The 17,442-nt window shown below is 39.2% G+C and overlaps 2 protein-coding genes and 2 pseudogenes across 2 annotated transcripts; 3 read left to right on the forward strand and 1 right to left on the reverse strand.

Annotated features, from left to right (window-relative positions):
• Window positions 1-3,829: 3,829 nt before the first annotated feature.
• Window positions 3,830-5,016, forward strand: LOC114752691 (bZIP transcription factor 53-like). The gene has a single exon (XM_028941427.1). The coding sequence runs from the start codon at window positions 4,333-4,335 to the stop codon at window positions 4,777-4,779; it is 447 nt and encodes a 148-aa protein (XP_028797260.1). The 5' UTR covers window positions 3,830-4,332; the 3' UTR covers window positions 4,780-5,016.
• Window positions 5,017-6,399: 1,383 nt separating this feature from the next.
• Window positions 6,400-7,077, reverse strand: LOC114752692 (calvin cycle protein CP12-2, chloroplastic-like). Its single transcript, XM_028941428.1, has one exon. The coding sequence runs from the start codon at window positions 7,018-7,020 to the stop codon at window positions 6,646-6,648; it is 375 nt and encodes a 124-aa protein (XP_028797261.1). The 5' UTR covers window positions 7,021-7,077; the 3' UTR covers window positions 6,400-6,645.
• A 929-nt stretch (window positions 7,078-8,006) lies between these two features.
• LOC114752688 (probable glutamyl endopeptidase, chloroplastic) lies at window positions 8,007-14,297 on the forward strand (annotated as a pseudogene).
• Window positions 14,298-15,394: 1,097 nt separating this feature from the next.
• LOC114752689 (uncharacterized) lies at window positions 15,395-17,257 on the forward strand (annotated as a pseudogene).
• The last annotated feature ends 185 nt before the right edge of the window (window positions 17,258-17,442 follow it).

Genomic DNA, 17,442 nt, shown 5'->3' on the forward strand with positions numbered 1-17,442 from the left:
TAACTTCCTTGATTTTTATACAAATCCTTCATATGTAATTAATTACCTTAACGGCTTTTTCCTTTTCCAGTGAACTGTATCCAATAGAATTCTCAGGTGAAGCTGTTTCCCTTTTTGCGTAGGAGGGTTAACGCTCAATGCATGATTTGTCATTTGTTTGTTCCACGGGCTGTCAATCCTCTTTTTTTCTCTTTTTTTAATGAAATCGACAGGCTGGCAATCGGACCATAATCCCGTCATAGTAAGAAATGTTTGGGTATTTTCAGAATTACCTTTTAAATTTTTTTTTTATAAACTGAGACAAATTCTTTCATATATTTATTTTATATAGTATAAAATTATTTTTAAAATGATAATTTAGTTTCTATTCAAACATCTTCTAAATCCTTATAATAAATTACTAGAATCATCACTCGTAAAATGATACTATTTGAAAAGAATTATAATTAGATTAAAAAAATAATTACTAAAAAATATCTATAATAACAAATTATAAAGTAGTAAATAATAATATTTAGGACTTGTCTTGTCAACGTTTCTTTCTTGAGAAAATTCTAAAAAAATAATTGTTGAATTTCAAAATAACAAATTAGTATTTATTACTATACTTATAAAGAAAATGACTACACTTACAAAACAAATAACAACATATTTTTTTAGTAATTCTTTATTTGTCGTTTTGAAATTCAACCGTCACTTTTTTTAAATTTTTCCTTCTTTTTTTGGGGTTCATTGCAATTCTTCCTATTATTTAATAGGCAAAATATCAATCTAACAAATTACAGGCTGTCAATCGAACCATGCCAGTGCTTTTCAAACAGCAGATTACGACCGTTGATCCATCCTGCTCGAGTCTCAGGTCCTTTCATTTGTATAATTTTTCTGCCAGCCTCAAGTTTCATATAATTATTTTTTGTTATTCTGGTATAAATCCCGTCAAGAATCTTTTTCCTTCCTTTTTTTTTTTTCCCCTGCGGATCATTAAACTAAAATGGAAATGAAATCTTCTTGTCAACGGAAATCTATGCCTTTTCTTTCCTTAAATTAAGAAAGCTTCAACAATTAACAGAGATATAGTAGTTGTGATCCAGTAGAGGATGATAAACGTCAGGTTCCGGGCAACAGGTCAGGCTCCGCTTAGAAGAATCTTAGTCAGAACATTCACGTGCGAATCAAGAATACGAGCATTGATTTCTTTTCTATTTTATTATTCTAGAATTCTTGCCGCCCACTAATCATTGGAAGCCCGTGTCCCTCTGTTCAGTATATATGCGTACCAACAAGACTTCAAGTATCTCCCGTGCTTGCAACAGAGGCTGATCATCATAAATTGACTGAAATAAATCCGACATGAATCTCTGCCGAAGGCCTTCGTCTTTTGTCATCCTGCTAGTATCTTTTGTGCTGTTTTAATTTTCGCTTGTTTACGACTTTTCTGGGTTACTATTTTGTAGTATCTCTCTGTATCTTCTCCGTTTGTCCCTTGACAAAGTATCCTGGGTTCTCAGTGTTTGCTTTCCTGCTTCTCCATTGTGTTGACTTGGTGGACTCGGATTGGGCACTCTCTATATTTTTTTCTTGATAAAATTTCATTATGGTCTTCTAAATACAGTCACGAGAGCCATTCATCATCAGGTGTGTGTCTCGTGAAATACGATGCTTCAGGTGCACGCTTCGGCCATCCGACAAAATGGATTAGCAAGCTTTGCTTGAGAGCGTAGAAAGGAGAGATAAAAGTTAGTGATCACAGGGACAGTGATGATAATCACAAGAGCCTCTGATTTTGGGCAACGTACGATCGAAGTTGGCCAAAAAGTGAAAGCTGAACTGAAATACCGCCTCGCACGTTTTCCTTGGATTATTCTATATCCACTACGTATCCCATATTTTCCTTGGATTATTCTATATTTGACATTGATGATATAGGGTCGAGGTTAAGAGAAGCAGCATTCGTCGTTGTTCTGGTGGCGGTGGCACCCTCTATGTCGGATCAGTTTGGAGTAATTCATTCATTCATTAAACATTCTGGTTTTGGTTTGTAGTCATCTCTGCCACTTTCGCGCTATGCATGACTTGGTATCTCAAGGCTGTTTGGCATAATTGATAGCCTCGGAGATGCCCATGTAAAACAACGGTGGAACGGGTTGAACAAAAAACAGTTACCTGACTGCTTCATTCTCTTCTTATATCCGGTGTCCGGTATTATTAGAGTAAGGGGGTGTTTGGATGAAAACCAAATTATGGTCTCAGAAGTGTTTTTACGGTTTACGAAGTAAATATGTGGAAGAGTTTACCTCGTTTTGCGAAAAAATGCTTTTGAGAAGCACTTATGAAGGTTGCCAAACTCCCCAGACAGTAGCAATTACAGCAATTGACTGCTTCATTTTATATTCTTGTATTCTCAGAGTGCCAGTTTCTTTTTCCTGGTAAAAAAAAAAAAAAGAAAGAAAAGAAAAGAAGAGTGCCAGTTTTTTTTCAACATCTCTGTGAATCCCGTGGCAAAATGTAAAAAAAAAAAAAAAAGCACGGCGTGGCTCTCAGATGAGTGAAGTGCAGGGACGCTGTGTCTTAAGAATATTTTATTATACACTGTTTATGGAGCATAATCTCATCCGATGTAAAATTTTTCACATCGAATTTAAATTAAGTTTGCTGCACCCTAAGGATATTTTCTTTAAATGCCAGTCTATCAGCCTCACATACTGCAGAGTCAGTCCAGTTTTTAAGCTTGAAATGATGTAACACAAGTCCTTATCGAAAGCAAATGAAGTCCAATCCTATTTTTGGGTTTTAAATATAAGCTTTCAACAATGTGTTTTTTTTTAAGGTAAAAAAAACAAAAAAGTGTTATCTCACGAAGGTCTTGCGCAAAACAGGCCTGGATAGGACAGCATAACAATATCTCCCACAAACACGCGTGCCACCAATACTTTTTTCCCCTGAAAATTTTAAGCAATAAATTTCTATAGAGAACGACCCAAGGTAACCAATAATTTAATTTTTGTGACTGCGGCCCAAGAATAACAGAGATCAAAATCGACAAGTTTTATCCAAACAAAAAAAATTGACCAAGTCTTCGTGACATCTTTTGAAAATTAAGGAAAAAATTGCACCAGATATATAAACTAATCAAACAGATTAAAATGGAAGAGATTGGTAAAGGCACCTAGTTTTTTAAGATTGAAAATTAGTTATGGAAGCTTTTAAAATCCGGGCGGCGATGTTTCCATGACTAACCTCCCGTTACTTATAAAAAGGCCAACAGTTTCTGAAAGGAAAAAAGAAAGGCAACAGCTGTGTAAATATGTATTTTGAAAAAACAAGATCATTATTTAAAAGCAATTGTATATGGCCTTTTTATATATATATATATATATACTCCTTCGGTTCTTAATATAAGACCCATTTAACTAATTTGATTAGATTAAGGAAGTTAGGTAAGTTAGTTAATTATAAGAAATGTGACACGTTTGTCTTAAAACACCATAATCATCTTTCTTAATACCCATTATTCCTCTCCTACTTGATTATGGTTGAGGGAGTATCTATAGGGGTAATTTAGAGAAAATTGATAAATATGAAAAATGAATCTTATATTTAGAATAAAAATCAACTTAATAATTGAGTCCTATATTAAAGACCGGAGGAGTATATATAAATGTGCTTCAGCTGTCGTCTTTCGCTCAAAAAAATTTCGTAGTTGTCGTCAGCCTGGACGCCAGCTATGACGCGGCCAATCAATCCATCCAAATCCAAGCCCTCAAAATTAGCTTTGAATTCCGAAAAGGGGGGAAGTTTCGCACGTTTTGTTTTGTGCATAAAAAACTCACCTACCCACCCCCCATTTATCTTCTTCAATTCCAGTCTTCTCATTCTCCGTTCCAGCTGCGCTTTTTCCTGGTTCATCTCCGACAAACAGATCTCTACCACAGCTAAGTATTCTCATCTCTCTCTCTGTCTAGCTTCTCAATCCCTTTCTTCTTCGTTGGCTCTTGACTTCGGTCCGCTTCCAAGCTCGCGTCTTTGATAATCAGATATTTCGGAGATCTAGGGTTTCAGGGTTCCTAACATAAGTTGATTCGGTTTGATTTGTGGTTTAAGAGAAATAACCTCAATGATTTCGGAATTTTTATGATCCCTGCCAACCCCATGCGTCGAGTTCGTCTGCTGCACTCGTTCTCTGTTGTGTTTCTATACTGGTTCTACGTTTTCTCATGAATGATAACTTCTCTGGTCGATCACTTGTGCTCTAACCATTAGATCTGTAAAATCCTATTTCCTTCATTTTTAACCATCATCCAATCAAGTTTGTCATCACCGTGCCTTAAGACGATGGCCTCGATTCAACGCACTGCAAGCTCGGGATCCGAAGGCGTAGTAGACCCCCGATATGCCGGCTTCGATGAGAGAAAGAGGAAGAGGATGCTTTCCAACCGTGAGTCGGCGCGGCGATCCCGCATGAAGAAGCAAAAGCAAGTCGAAGATCTTTCAAGCGAAATTGGCCGACTTAAGGCTGAAAACGGTCGGCTATTTGAGAGCATAAAGGCCAAGGAAGAAGCACACGTTGAGATCGAATCCGTTAACAATGTTTTGAGGGCTCAGACAACGGAGTTGACCGATCGACTGCGGTTTCTGAACTCGATCCTTGAGATCGCTGAAGAGGTCAGTGGGCTTTCTGTTGAAATCCCTGAGATACCAGATGCTCTCTTCAACCCATGGCAGCTTCCTCTTCCAATGCAGCCGATCATGGCGTCCGCGGTCGACATGATAATGCATTGATGTAATAGAAGCCTTTCATATTCCTGCTCCGTCCTTCTCTGTATGGTGGGTTTGAGTATAGTTAAACTATGTCTAATAGGTTTGCTGGTTTCCTCTGTCTCTGTTGGGCATCGTCTATTGTCTGTTTTTGAATTATTGAGTGCTTTTGTCAGACTTAAACGGTTCGTGTTCGTGTAGATTGAATTGAATGGAGTGCTTTCGTGTTTGTCTTCTAATAAATGGCTTTGTCTTCTTTAATCTCCGCATTTGTCTATTTTCGGCGATTGTTCCAAACGATTGCTATCCTCATTATTCACTATGGTTATCGTGCAAGGTCGTAAGTCGTGACTTTCGGACTATTTGATTCTCGACGCTTTTGAGTGAGTAAACTGACCACGAATTGGCGGCACCTGTAATCTTTTCGACTGAGATCGAAGCCATTTTGTATTTAATTAAATAATTACAAGAGCAGGGTACCTGATCTCTCTTTTAATTTGCTTTAATTGTGTTCACTTTAAAAATTGTGGTCTAATTTCTTACCTCTCGCGAGAATATTCTTAAAAGACTCCGACCTAACATTCCTATTTATGATCGAAGAGCGATATTAAAATGAATTTATTTGCTGATTTACTCTCATGTGTTATCACAATCCACCGGTCCCTGATTCTCACGGGCGAAGTTTGGGAGTTTAGGTAGGAAAGAAAGAAGGTTCCCGTGCGGGTCAGGGGATCGCGGAGATGACATCGAGAGAAGTTCTTTATGGCATGCGTGTCGCTTTGAGGAAGGTTTCCCGGGTTGTAGGATATCCTCCCCGCCATATGAACTGTTTGGGTAGAAACCAATTTAAAAATAATTTTATAATATACGAAATAAATATATTAAAAGAATTTTATATTAATTTCTATAAAATCACTTTTTTTAAATACCTGACACGAAACATCCCCTAAATTTCAATCTCCTTTTCCTAAACAGTTGGCATTTAAAATGATATAAAAAAATCACAGATAAAAACCCATATACAGAAAATCTTTAAATGAATTATAAATACACTTCTAAGGCAAAAAAAGGAAAACTAAAATCTATTAAACTACACAATAATATGAAATCGTGGTTTGCCAAAACGTGAATTTCAGCAACATGTAAAGTCTCGCCTGAAATGATGAAAACACGTTTTATATAAATCAAAATAATTTTTTTATACTTATCCCATATTTTATAAATAATAATTTAAAAAATTATTTCTAAGTCATCATCGAGAATCAACCGGCTGTCAAAGAATTTATATACCCATGCCACGAGGGTGTACAAAAGAAAATCCTAAACGTGCACACGTTAGGGAATACGTTTCAGTCATTGATGATCCCAGCCAGTAGATCATCATGATCAGGTTCTGGATGTTGGAAGCTGCAATAAAACATTAAACCGATTTTAGAATCACCGAACACAGTAGGCCGAAATGGAGGCGCCTCATTAGGCCTTGACAAGACGAAACTTTAGCAGAGGCTTGAGGCTAGTCATTAACCATCCAAGGACGTCCGCGCTATAACTAAATCGCTCAAGGGATATGCCCAAGATTCCGCGCGCGAAACAATATCATGACATCCAGATATCGAACTATTAATCAGATTCAGATCCAATATCAACGACGGAAAAGAACTATTAATCAGATCCAGGAAACTCAAATAAATAAACAAACTTCGGGCTTTACTTTTTGAAATTAAAAAGGCCTTTTCACTTTGTATGTATGGTGACGAGGGGGGCGGTTCGCTTTGGGGATCACGCTTGGTTCAGAATTAAATATTTAAACATGGCAGTTCATTCATATAAGATAACATAGAATGCTAGAAAGTAAAAACACACTTTTAACAAATTTTGATATCAGCCCTCTCAGTTATCATATGTGCGGCACTCGTTGGTCTCTGGGTTGTCCTTGCAGTAGTTCTCCAGTGGGTCCGACTCCTTCTTTCGGTCCCTGGCATGGCTGGCCGCCGCGCTTAGCTCCTCCACTTCATCCCAAGCCGCCACGCACTCACCGCTCGCTGGGTTGTCTGAGCACGTCTCCTCTGCCTTCTTTATGCTCTCTTCCACCTTCTCCGATATACGATCAGGTGCTGCACGCACAGGCCGAACTGCCATCATGCGCCCCGACCCGAGTCTTTGGCCTGGATGCGCCGGGAATTTGACCGCTTGGGCCTTTTGTGATTCCGATGCCCTAGCCAAAAACCCAAGGCCCGAAAGGCTCAGACCAGTTATGGTTGCCATTTCTCCTTCTCCTCCTCCTCTCGTTACCTTCTGTATTCCCCCCGGATCGGTGCCGTGAATCAAAATAAGATAAGTTCGATTTAGGAACGGGGACTAAGAAGTGAGAAGGTATATAAACGATCCAAGTGAAGATTTGTGTACACATATTTCTTATCTGATGGCAACCAATGCTAAGCTTCCACGTCGAAACCACCCTGAGATATTTTGCATTAAAAAATAGAAGAGAGAATCTATTTTTGCTCTTCCTTTTATCCAAATGGCACTTTGACAATGAGATCAGGGGTCTGGCATCTGCAACTTCAGCCGTTGGATCTCGATGGGACATCAGAAAAATCGTAGTGTTTTGCTCTTGCACCAAGTTTCAAGGCCTAGCCTAGCACACGCCGCTTATGCTCACAGTCATACTCTCGCAGCATCCCTCTCTTGCTTTTTCTCATCTCATTCTTATCTTTAGATTAAAAATTGAATATTTAAAAGAAAAGTAATTTTAGGCACTCAAGTAAGGAATATAATCTCCAAACACTCGTATATAGGCTGCTCTTCATGAGGGGAAGGTGTCGACACTTGACCCGAAATAATATAGTATCCGTTTTCAGACCAATTCAAGGATTCGAAAAGGAGAAGGGTATCCATTTTTCCTCCTTGAAAAAGCCGGAGGTAATATAATTTGTAGTTTTTTAACCTCGTCTGTTAAATTTTAAACTATAAATTTTGGTTATTAAAAAAAAAAACCGAGAACAGGCATGAGATCGGCCCGGACATAGTAATAATGTAATAATATATTCCCTTTACAGTCGTTAAATAATGCCTAATAACCAAAAAAAACCGAGAACAGACATGAGATCGGCTCGGACGTAGTAATAATGTAACAATATATTCCCTTTGCGGTCGTTAAATAATGCTTTTTTCCTCTCAAAAGGGAAAAGGATAACATGATTGGCAGCCCCACTTGCCAGCAAGCTGCAAAAGTGCACAGTCTTTAAAAATATCGAGCAGGAATAAAATTTTCCTCTCTCATGATGCGACTTCACAAAGTATACCATCGCCTTTCTCTTCTCAACTGCTCCCCAATCTCTTTGCTTTCCAATCCTTGTATTCTTCCTTTAATTCCTCCATATTCATCACGACTCAGATTTCCTCGCAGAATCGCCGCTAATTTTACTAGCATCACCTCAATGGGTTGCTCCCGGTTTCGCAATATTGCTCCTCTTAGTGCTATGGTTACTGAAGATGGTGGGGGCGGAAACTCGAATGCTCCTGGTTCTTCCTCTACCGCCACCTTTGATGACGAAGGTAAGCTGAGAAGGGTTTGTTTCTATTTTTAATAACAGTTTCGCCGATGTTTTGGTCTTCGAATGTGAGAAAGTTGCTGTATTGGTTGACTTTCCCTGAAAAACACCTTAGTCTGGAAGCGGGTAGTATCCCTGAAAACTAAATTTGTTAATTCCATGCATGTTGCAGTCAAAAGATCGAAAAGAATACTACTTCTGCATCAGTTCAATCATCTCTCCGAAATTGTGTATATTATAAGCTTGTCCTGTTTTTGTAATGGAAACGTTGGAGCTGTAATAAGAACAATCGATTTCACTGCTGTACTGTGATGACTAAATTGAATATCCTTTTCTGTCTTAATTCATTATTTGTGAACCGGCAATATTTTTCTCATTAAGAGTCATATATATCTTCTGTGGTTAGCATTGCTCTATGCACATCTAACTTTTTGAGCTCAGTATTGGATATGAATACAGTTCTCTAACTCACAATGGCGTGCGTGTTCTTATTTATACCATGATAATGTCTCTAATTGCTGGCAACTATGTTGATTGGTTTTTATTAGAAGAGTCAACCGTTGGAGTAGCATATCGTGTTCCTCCACCTGAGATCAAGGATATTGTGGATGCTCCCCCCTGCCTGCCTTGTCATTTTCACCGCATAGAGACAAAATTCTATTTCTCAAGCGACGATCTTTACCACCACTGACAGAACTAGCAAGACCAGAGGAAAAGTTGGCTGGTATACGCATTGATGGAAGCTGCAATACTAGGAGTCGCATGTCATTTTACACTGGCATAGGGATCCATCAAATTCTTCCCGACAACACATTAGGGCCAGAGCTAGAAGTTCATGGTTTCCCTGATGGTGCGAAGATCAACTTTGTTTCTTGGTCTCCTGATGGCCGGCATTTATCCTTTAGCATTCGTGGGAATGGGGAGGATGATGAGAGTAGTAAACTCAGAGTATGGATTGCTGATGTTGAAACAGGGAAAGCAAGACCTTTATTTCTGTCGCCTGACATATGCTTAAATGCAGTTTTTGACAATTATGTATGGGTAGATAACTCCAAACTGTTAGTTTGCACTATTCCGATGTCTCGTGGAGCTCCACCGAGGAAGCCTTTGGTCCCTTTTGGCCCTAAAATTCAGTCTAATGAAGAGAAGAGCATTATTCAAGTAAGAACTTTTCAGGATTTGCTGAAGGATGAATATGATGAAGATTTGTTTGACTACTATGCAACCTCACAGTTGATTTTAGCTTCCCTGGATGGTACAACAAGTGATATTGGCCCACCAGCTGTTTATACTTCAATGGACCCATCCCCAGACCATAAATACATTTTGATTAGTTCAATTCATAGGCCATACTCTTTTATCGTACCTTGTGGAAGATTTCCAAAGAAGGTAGATTTATGGAGCGCTGATGGAAAATTTGTTAGGCAACTTTGTGACTTACCCCTGGCCGAGGACATCCCAATTGCCTTCAACAGTGTACGGAAAGGGATGCGGTCAATTAACTGGAGAGCTGATAAGCCGTCCACACTTTACTGGTACGCATCCGAATTTTTGGCTATATTTTCTGGTGGGGCATGAACATTTGAACCGTGACAATTACTGGATTGAATTTTACGCAAATCACATGCACTTTGCTGATAAATGCCATTTAATCAACTATTTGCAATTTCTTGAATTATTTTTCCTCAAAATTTTTAATTGCTGAAAACAATTATCCCGAGAGTGCTTTCAGTGTGGAAAGCTCAGAATGCTCTGAGATGCCCAAGGGAAAAGAAAAAGATCCAGAGGATGAACTTTCGACAACTAATTTACTAGTGGATAGTTCACTGCTATTTGTAACCTTCTTGGACCTCTGTTCACTGCTATACTTAAATTTTACTTTATTCAAGTATGCCGTGCAATTGCTTTTCCCCTTTATATACATATATTGGTTTCAAATGCAACCATAGGGCACATAAAAAAAAAAAAATCAATATATGTTTTTACTGTTTTGCAATTCTCTTGGGCTTCTATAATTCTATGGTTATTTTCCTGGGGAAAAAAAAACTGGCATGTGATTTCTTTTGAGTAAATTATTTCATTTGAGGTCTCTAGGGTAGAAACACAAGATGGAGGTGATGCGAAGGTGGAGGTTTCTCCACGAGATATAATTTACACACAACCTGCTGAGACACTAGAGGGTGAGCAGCCAGTTCTACTGCACAAACTTGATCTCCGCTATGGGTATGTTCATGGTCTACATTGACTTCTCTTTATTGGTGTCTCCATGTCTTTGCCATAATATTGACATTATTGGACCATTTTCCCTAGTCAATCAACCGATTAGCATTTCATGTATGCTACCAAAGGCTGTAATTGACCTTATTTTCAGGGAAGTTATTGAACATTTTTCAAATTATCAATGCTCAGATTGTGCATGTAAAATTAGCATGCACTTTCTTATCTGATCAATAAACTTTTTGGCAAAGAATGCGTGCTAGTTAATATGAGCATTATGTCTATCACATGTCTTTGGCATGCCTGTAGCAGTTGTTAGGGAAGTTCCTTTCCATATTTAAGGTTAACTCATCAGTTTCTGTTGTCTTAATCGTGTGATTTGTGTTGGGGAAAACCTGAAATAGTGGTTGATGTACACTTTTTCAACTCTACAGAGGGATTTCATGGTGTGATGATTCTTTGGCTTTGGTATATGAATCATGGTATAAAACACGACGAACGAGGACATGGGTCATCTCTCCTGGAGATGATGATGTGAATCCCCGCATCCTATTTGATAGATCTTCAGAAGATGTCTACTCTGATCCTGGCTCTCCCATGCTGCGGAGAACTCAAGCTGGGACATATGTTATTGCCAATGTAAAGAAAGGAAGTGATGAAGGAAGATATGTTTTACTAAACGGAATTGGTGCTACGCCAGAGGGGAACATCCCATTCCTGGATCTATTTGAAATGTAAGTGTCTTACTTCATTTGTTTCCTGTATGTTATTTTGGCTTCTTACTTAGGTGTTGTGGTCTAAACCAAAACCTTACAGAAATACAGGTAACAAAGAACGAATCTGGGAGAGTGACAAAGAAAAAAATTATGAGACTGTTGTTGCCCTAATGTCTGATCAGGAAGAAGGGGATTTGCATCTAGATCAACTTAAAATACTGACTTCAAAAGAGTCAAAGACTGAGAACACTCAGTATTACATTTTCACCTGGCCAGATAAAAAGGCATATCAGATTACAAATTTCCCTCATCCATATCCTCAGCTTGCATCATTGCAAAAAGAGATGATCAGATATCAAAGAAAGGATGGGGTTCAACTTACAGCTACATATATCTGCCACCAGGCTATAATCCATCAACAGATGGCCCTTTGCCATGTCTGGTTTGGTCATACCCTGGGGAATTTAAAAGCAAAGATGCTGCTGGACAAGTTCGTGGTTCTCCTAATGAATTTGCTGGGATAGGTCCTACATCAGCCCTTCTTTGGCTGGCCAGAAGGTGTGGATTGCCTTTTCCTATTCTTGTGTGCTTTAATTCTTTCTAATTCAGTGTTATTTTCTCTTATTTGAAAGTGAATTGTGGCATGAGCTGGATTTTTCTTTGATTACTTTAAATCTTGCAGATTTGCCATTCTATCTGGACCTACTATTCCTATTATTGGTGAGGGTGATGTGGAGGCAAATGATACGTAAGTGAATTGTTATTGCCAAGTGATGTTTACCCTATGTTTATCACCAACATGTTCTTAAAGACCATTAGGGATCTTCTCTGGGAGGATCAATGCTTTGAGTGCTGTGGTCATTGGTCTTGTCCTCATTTTTCTTTATTCCATAAATTTTTAGTTTCAGATATTTGAATTCTCATGTATCTCTTTGTATTTTGTAAATCCTTAGAATTATATCTGATTATAAACTGTGTATTGATCAATCAGGTACGTAGAACAATTAGTTGAAAGTGCAGAGGCTGCTGTGGAGGAAGTTATCCGGCGAGGGGTATGCTTTATTCTTAATGTATAGTATTTATCAAGAGATTTCAAAGTATGGTTTAAGTCAAACCTATTCACGTTGTCACATCTAGGTAGCTCATCCAAAAAGAATAGCTGTTGGTGGACATTCCTATGGCGCTTTTATGACTGCTAACCTCCTGGCACATGCCCCTCATCTCTTCTGCTGTGGAATTGCTCGGTCTGGTGCTTACAACAGAACACTCACTCCTTTTGGTTTTCAGGTAATATACTGCAAACAATGGCTTGATTTTTGGTTCCAGTGGTTAAGGGCATATTTGGTTCACATTATTATTTGATCAATAATGGAATGACTATTGCTATTTCAGTGTTTGGTCGAGCTAGGGATGGAATGACATTGATTCCGTTCCCCTCATATGTATCGTACATGGTATATTTATGAGAGAAAATAATAATTATAATGAATAAAGATAAGTCAGAAAAAAAAATGAAAAATAGACCCTGGCCCCTGAATGGAACTGTCAATCCGTGTCTTCTTTCCCAACAAATCATGGAATCCTCATTCCAGTGGGATTGAGACAAGAATGAAATCGTTAATTTGTGGATCAAATGTAAGATAAGTAGTATAAATTGAGGTTTTAATATGATGATCATGTTTTCGTTTTATCACACCTTATTCTCTAGCACCAGATGTCACTGTACTGTTCTTTGCAGAATTTGAAGGCCATGGTCTTATGTTTCATTTCCTTTCTGTAGAACGAAGACAGAACTCTTTGGGAAGCCACTAATACTTATGTAGAGATGAGTCCTTTCATGTCAGCTAATAAAATTAAGAAGCCCATCTTACTTATGCATGGGGAAGAAGATAATAATCCAGGAACATTAACCATGCAGGTAAGATAGCAACTGTTATCAATCAACCTTCCTAACAGGTTACCTGTAATTTACTTTCCATGTGGGCCATCCAACTAACTTGTTTCCTCCCCACTTGTAAATACTTTCTGGTTATGCAGTCAGATAGGTTTTTTAATGCTCTGAAGGGCCATGGTGCTCTATGTCGACTTGTGATTCTGCCTTATGAAAGCCATGGTTATTCTGCCAGAGAAAGCATCATGCATGTCCTCTGGGAAACAGATAGATGGCTGTATAAGTACTGTGTATCCAACAGTTCTGATGCAGATGAAGATCATGGCTCTGGCGCAGTCGAAGAAAATGCTGACAAAGGTAATAAAGACTCTGAAAGCAAGGTGGTTGTTCCCAGCGGAGGTGGTAGCACAGAAGCATATGATCTCAAGTATGAAGGACTCCACTCTATGCCAAGGTCGTCATTGTGGTAACAGCCCTGTTAATTTATATATATATATATATATATATATAAAGTAATTAAGCACCATTTATTGGAACTTGAGATAAAGATATTTTGATATGATAATTTTGCTATCAGTAAAATACTCAAATGACCTGGACATCCTTGCAGCCTTATTTAAGTGCTATAGATAATATCTTATACTTTTCCAGATTAGATACATGTTCAATGAAAATATCCTGGACAATAATAGAACAAACTATAGATTATGCTTGGTGCGGTTATTTTCATGGTGTAGAAGAGACGGCTAATTTTTGGCTGCCAAGGTGAAGCATTGGAATGATAAGCCCGAGCAACAAGATGCTTCCATTGAGCATGCAACGGCGTCAAGTTATGACAGAGGCGGACATGGGGAGTATGAGAGGTGTAATTGCACTCCATCACCATCAATCAGGCAATCCCTTGAAAGCATTCATCACAGGCACAAATTGATGGTGTAGTGGATTCGCCAGGATTTACCTCTCTATCACTTTTCCCCCCGGAATGGTCCTTAACCAAATAATTTAAATATGTTATGGGAATAACTGAACTCTTATTCCTCCTTTGCAAACTATATTCTGATGGGGAGTAAGTAACCTTGTAAGTCTATTCTAAGGCTGATCCAGAAGTTTCTATCGTACTGGCGCCTGCATGGTTGTCTTTTACAAACATTCTCATTTGGCTGACGTCAATGTGTCTCTGGAGATAAAATCAAAATAGGATTTGCCCCTTATTCAGAAGGTGTCCTCTGGGTAATCAACCGGAGAGTCAACAGCAGTGGCAGAAACTGACTCTAAAACATGAAGACGAATGGACAGTCAATAACCATCTGGATTCATTGCATGGAGGGAGTGTTCGTAACGCCCTGCGCATTTAATTTTAAATCTGAAGTTGACTAATTGACTCTTGATGAATTAACTGGGTAACAGTCATGTCTTAGAAGGTCCTAAAATATTATGAAGAAGAAATGAATTGCAATTGGCCGTTTGGTAGTATATTGCTCGGTAGATATTTACAACTAGTACATGTTTTTAAACTTAATTGTCATTAAATAAATTGATTTATTGAGACATGACCCCTTTTTTAAAAGAATGCTCATGGCGTTGGCACTTGGCAGACACACAAAAGGCTGGAGTGGATAGCCCGCGTCCGTTTTTTAATTCCGAGTACGGAAGCCCATGCTTCGCTTATAGCATCAGATTTTCGCGAGCAAACACGGCCTTATATCCCCATAATTCATCCGGGTCTGTGGTTACTGCAGCAGGGGATAATTATCGACTTGGGTGGATGGCGACGTTGGTAATCATTGTTATTGTTGAAGAAATTTGTCAATGGCTTCAGACAAAAATAAAAAAATTATTGATATTGATATTTTCCCATCAAGATAATTACCAGATTGTCTTTGGATGCATCGTGTTCCATGGGTGGAATTTGTTTATTCATTCATTCAATCCTCGCTATTCAATTTTTTAGTCAAATGCATCCGCCAAGGACCACCACTCATCTGAAATAGGTACATGTGTTTTCTTGAAATTTAAGAATAAACGACAAACGCTCCAACGTCCAAGCTGTCAGGGATCTTCCGTTTTCCCGACCGCTCACCAGATTCACGAGATTTTTCCCTTCCATTTTTGTTCGGTTTTTCTTTTATGACGCTTCTTTATATGCCATGCACCCAGAGAATGGATCTGTTTCCCTCACCCAATTTTTCCAACCAAAAATCAAGTTTCCTCTCAGAATCAATGAATTTCTCCGTCGTTGCAACAACCCCACTTAAATTTAATTTAATATTACTATTTGTTGGACTTTTGTTTTTAGCATCCACGGCTCAAATATTCCAGCCAATTCCCGTTCTTGACCGCGCTCTCAGTCTTACCCACAAGGCCTTCTCTCTTTTTTCTCTGTCTAGCTCTGATGGCTTCCTCGAGGCTTTGCTCCCCTAAATTTCTAGTCTTCCTCCTGCTCCTCTCAGCCATACCGATCGGCATAATCATCTCCCTGGAGCTAGCAAAACCCCCCACTCACGTGTACCATTACCACAGCACGGGGTGGTTTAGAGAGTGTGGCAAGTGGGATGAACAAAATCGGCGCTTCATCGTGACTTTCTTCGAAGGAGGAATCGGTCAGATTCCGGTGACGGGAGCGGAGGGCGAGGTATTAGAGGAGATACGGTGGTCAAAGACATCGACCTGGCTGGAAACGCATCCCTCGGACTCGTCATCGACCGGCCGAGGAACCGGCTGCTGGCAGTTCATGCAGACGCAATGGGAAATCGGTACGGGGCACTTGCGGCCTACGACTTGTCAACTTGGAAACGATTGTTTCTGACCCAACTCAGTGGCCCAAGTAAGCTTTCATATTCGTGTCTTTGTCGTTTCCATTCTCCATTTCCCCGCCTCCATCTTCTAGGTGTTTGATATTCTAACTTACGAGGTTTTGATTGTTACACACACACACTTCCTCCCATCCTAAATATAAATCTCATTTTGTCGATCCTAAATATAACACTCATTTAGGATCGGAGGAGTATTTGCCAGTAATGTGTCGGAATAATTGAGTATTAGGACTAATTTATGGCTATTGGGTAAAAACAAGTGAGTTCTAAGGTTAGAAAATATCAATGATTAAGTTTATGACCGCATTGACCATAAAAAAGCAGTCTAAATAATTCAAAAAGATTTTACTGGTAAAAAAAAAAAACCTACATTTGTTAGCGCTTTGCCCTTTTGGTGGAGCAACTAACATTAAATTGTGTTAGCTTTAAGTTTGGTGTGCGACAGCTGGTAGTCTACCAGGTTCAGACGCTGGTTAATCTTGCTTTTGGAATCATTGCTGCTACATATATACAGTCTTCTCCACTAATGAATTTTCGGGAAATGGCTTCTCCACATTTGTAATCCGAACAGTTATAGCAAGATTATTAACATTCCCTAGTTAGTCTGTTATTATTAATGACATAATTTTTCTCCATGGCATGTAGGCGACGAGAAGTCATTACCAGATGATGTTGCAGTGGATGCAGAAGGCAATGCTTATGTAACAGATACCAAAGCCAGCAAGATCTGGAAGGTTGGGGTGGAAGGGAAGCTTCTATCAATCATAAGAAACCCACTATTTGTTGCAAAAGAATGGTACAAGAACTTGGTTGCGCTGAATGGCATCGTTTACCACCCAGACGGATATCTGATAGTGATTCACACACTTAGCGGCAACTTGTTGAAAATTGACCTGTCAGGTGGCAAGGAGGAAGTGAAACTAATAAAGGTAGAGGAGGGCCACTTACATTCGGAGATGGCCTAGAACTAGTGTCCCCTACCAAGGTGGTGGTGGCCGGGAATCCTTCAGGTAGATTAGTGGAGAGTTCTGACGGCTGGGAACAGCTTCTGTGGCAGCGACATTCCGGGGCTTAAGCATCGGTTGGCCACTGCGGCCACCGTGAAGGACGGCAAGGTGTATCTCAACCATATGATCGGAATGGGCTATCCTAAAAGGAAGCATGCTTTCGTTGAGGCACATTTTAAAAGAAAGAAGAGAAATCACTGCTCTATGCTCTGAATTTCAAACGCTAAAGAAATCTGTCGTACTTGTATGATGATCATTTATTTGATTTTGGTTGTATGGTTGGTGGGTCTGTGCTCGTCAATCATTTGTGTGGTGTTCAGGACACACAATTTAATTTTTATCCTTGGAGTGACTGATCATTGACCCTACTGGGTGTGTTTGCTGCAATTTCCTTTCTGCTATTGTCTGCATTAAATTCGGATGACGGTGAACGAGAGGAAGCTGCAATGGTAACCCCACTTGAGAATGTTTCCTTTTGCCTGTGGCCTG

The sequence above is a fragment of the Neltuma alba genome, unplaced genomic scaffold, assembly GCF_004799145.2.
Source record: "Neltuma alba isolate B1F8T4 unplaced genomic scaffold, ASM479914v2 tig00007497_pilon, whole genome shotgun sequence".
Lineage (NCBI taxonomy): Eukaryota > Viridiplantae > Streptophyta > Magnoliopsida > Fabales > Fabaceae > Neltuma > Neltuma alba.

Bases quoted from the DNA above. Each gene is read 5' to 3' on its own strand.
- LOC114752691 (XM_028941427.1), top strand. From the start codon at position 4,333: ATGGCCTCGATTCAACGCACTGCAAGCTCGGGATCCGAAGGCGTAGTA.
- LOC114752692 (XM_028941428.1), bottom strand. From the start codon at position 7,020: ATGGCAACCATAACTGGTCTGAGCCTTTCGGGCCTTGGGTTTTTGGCT.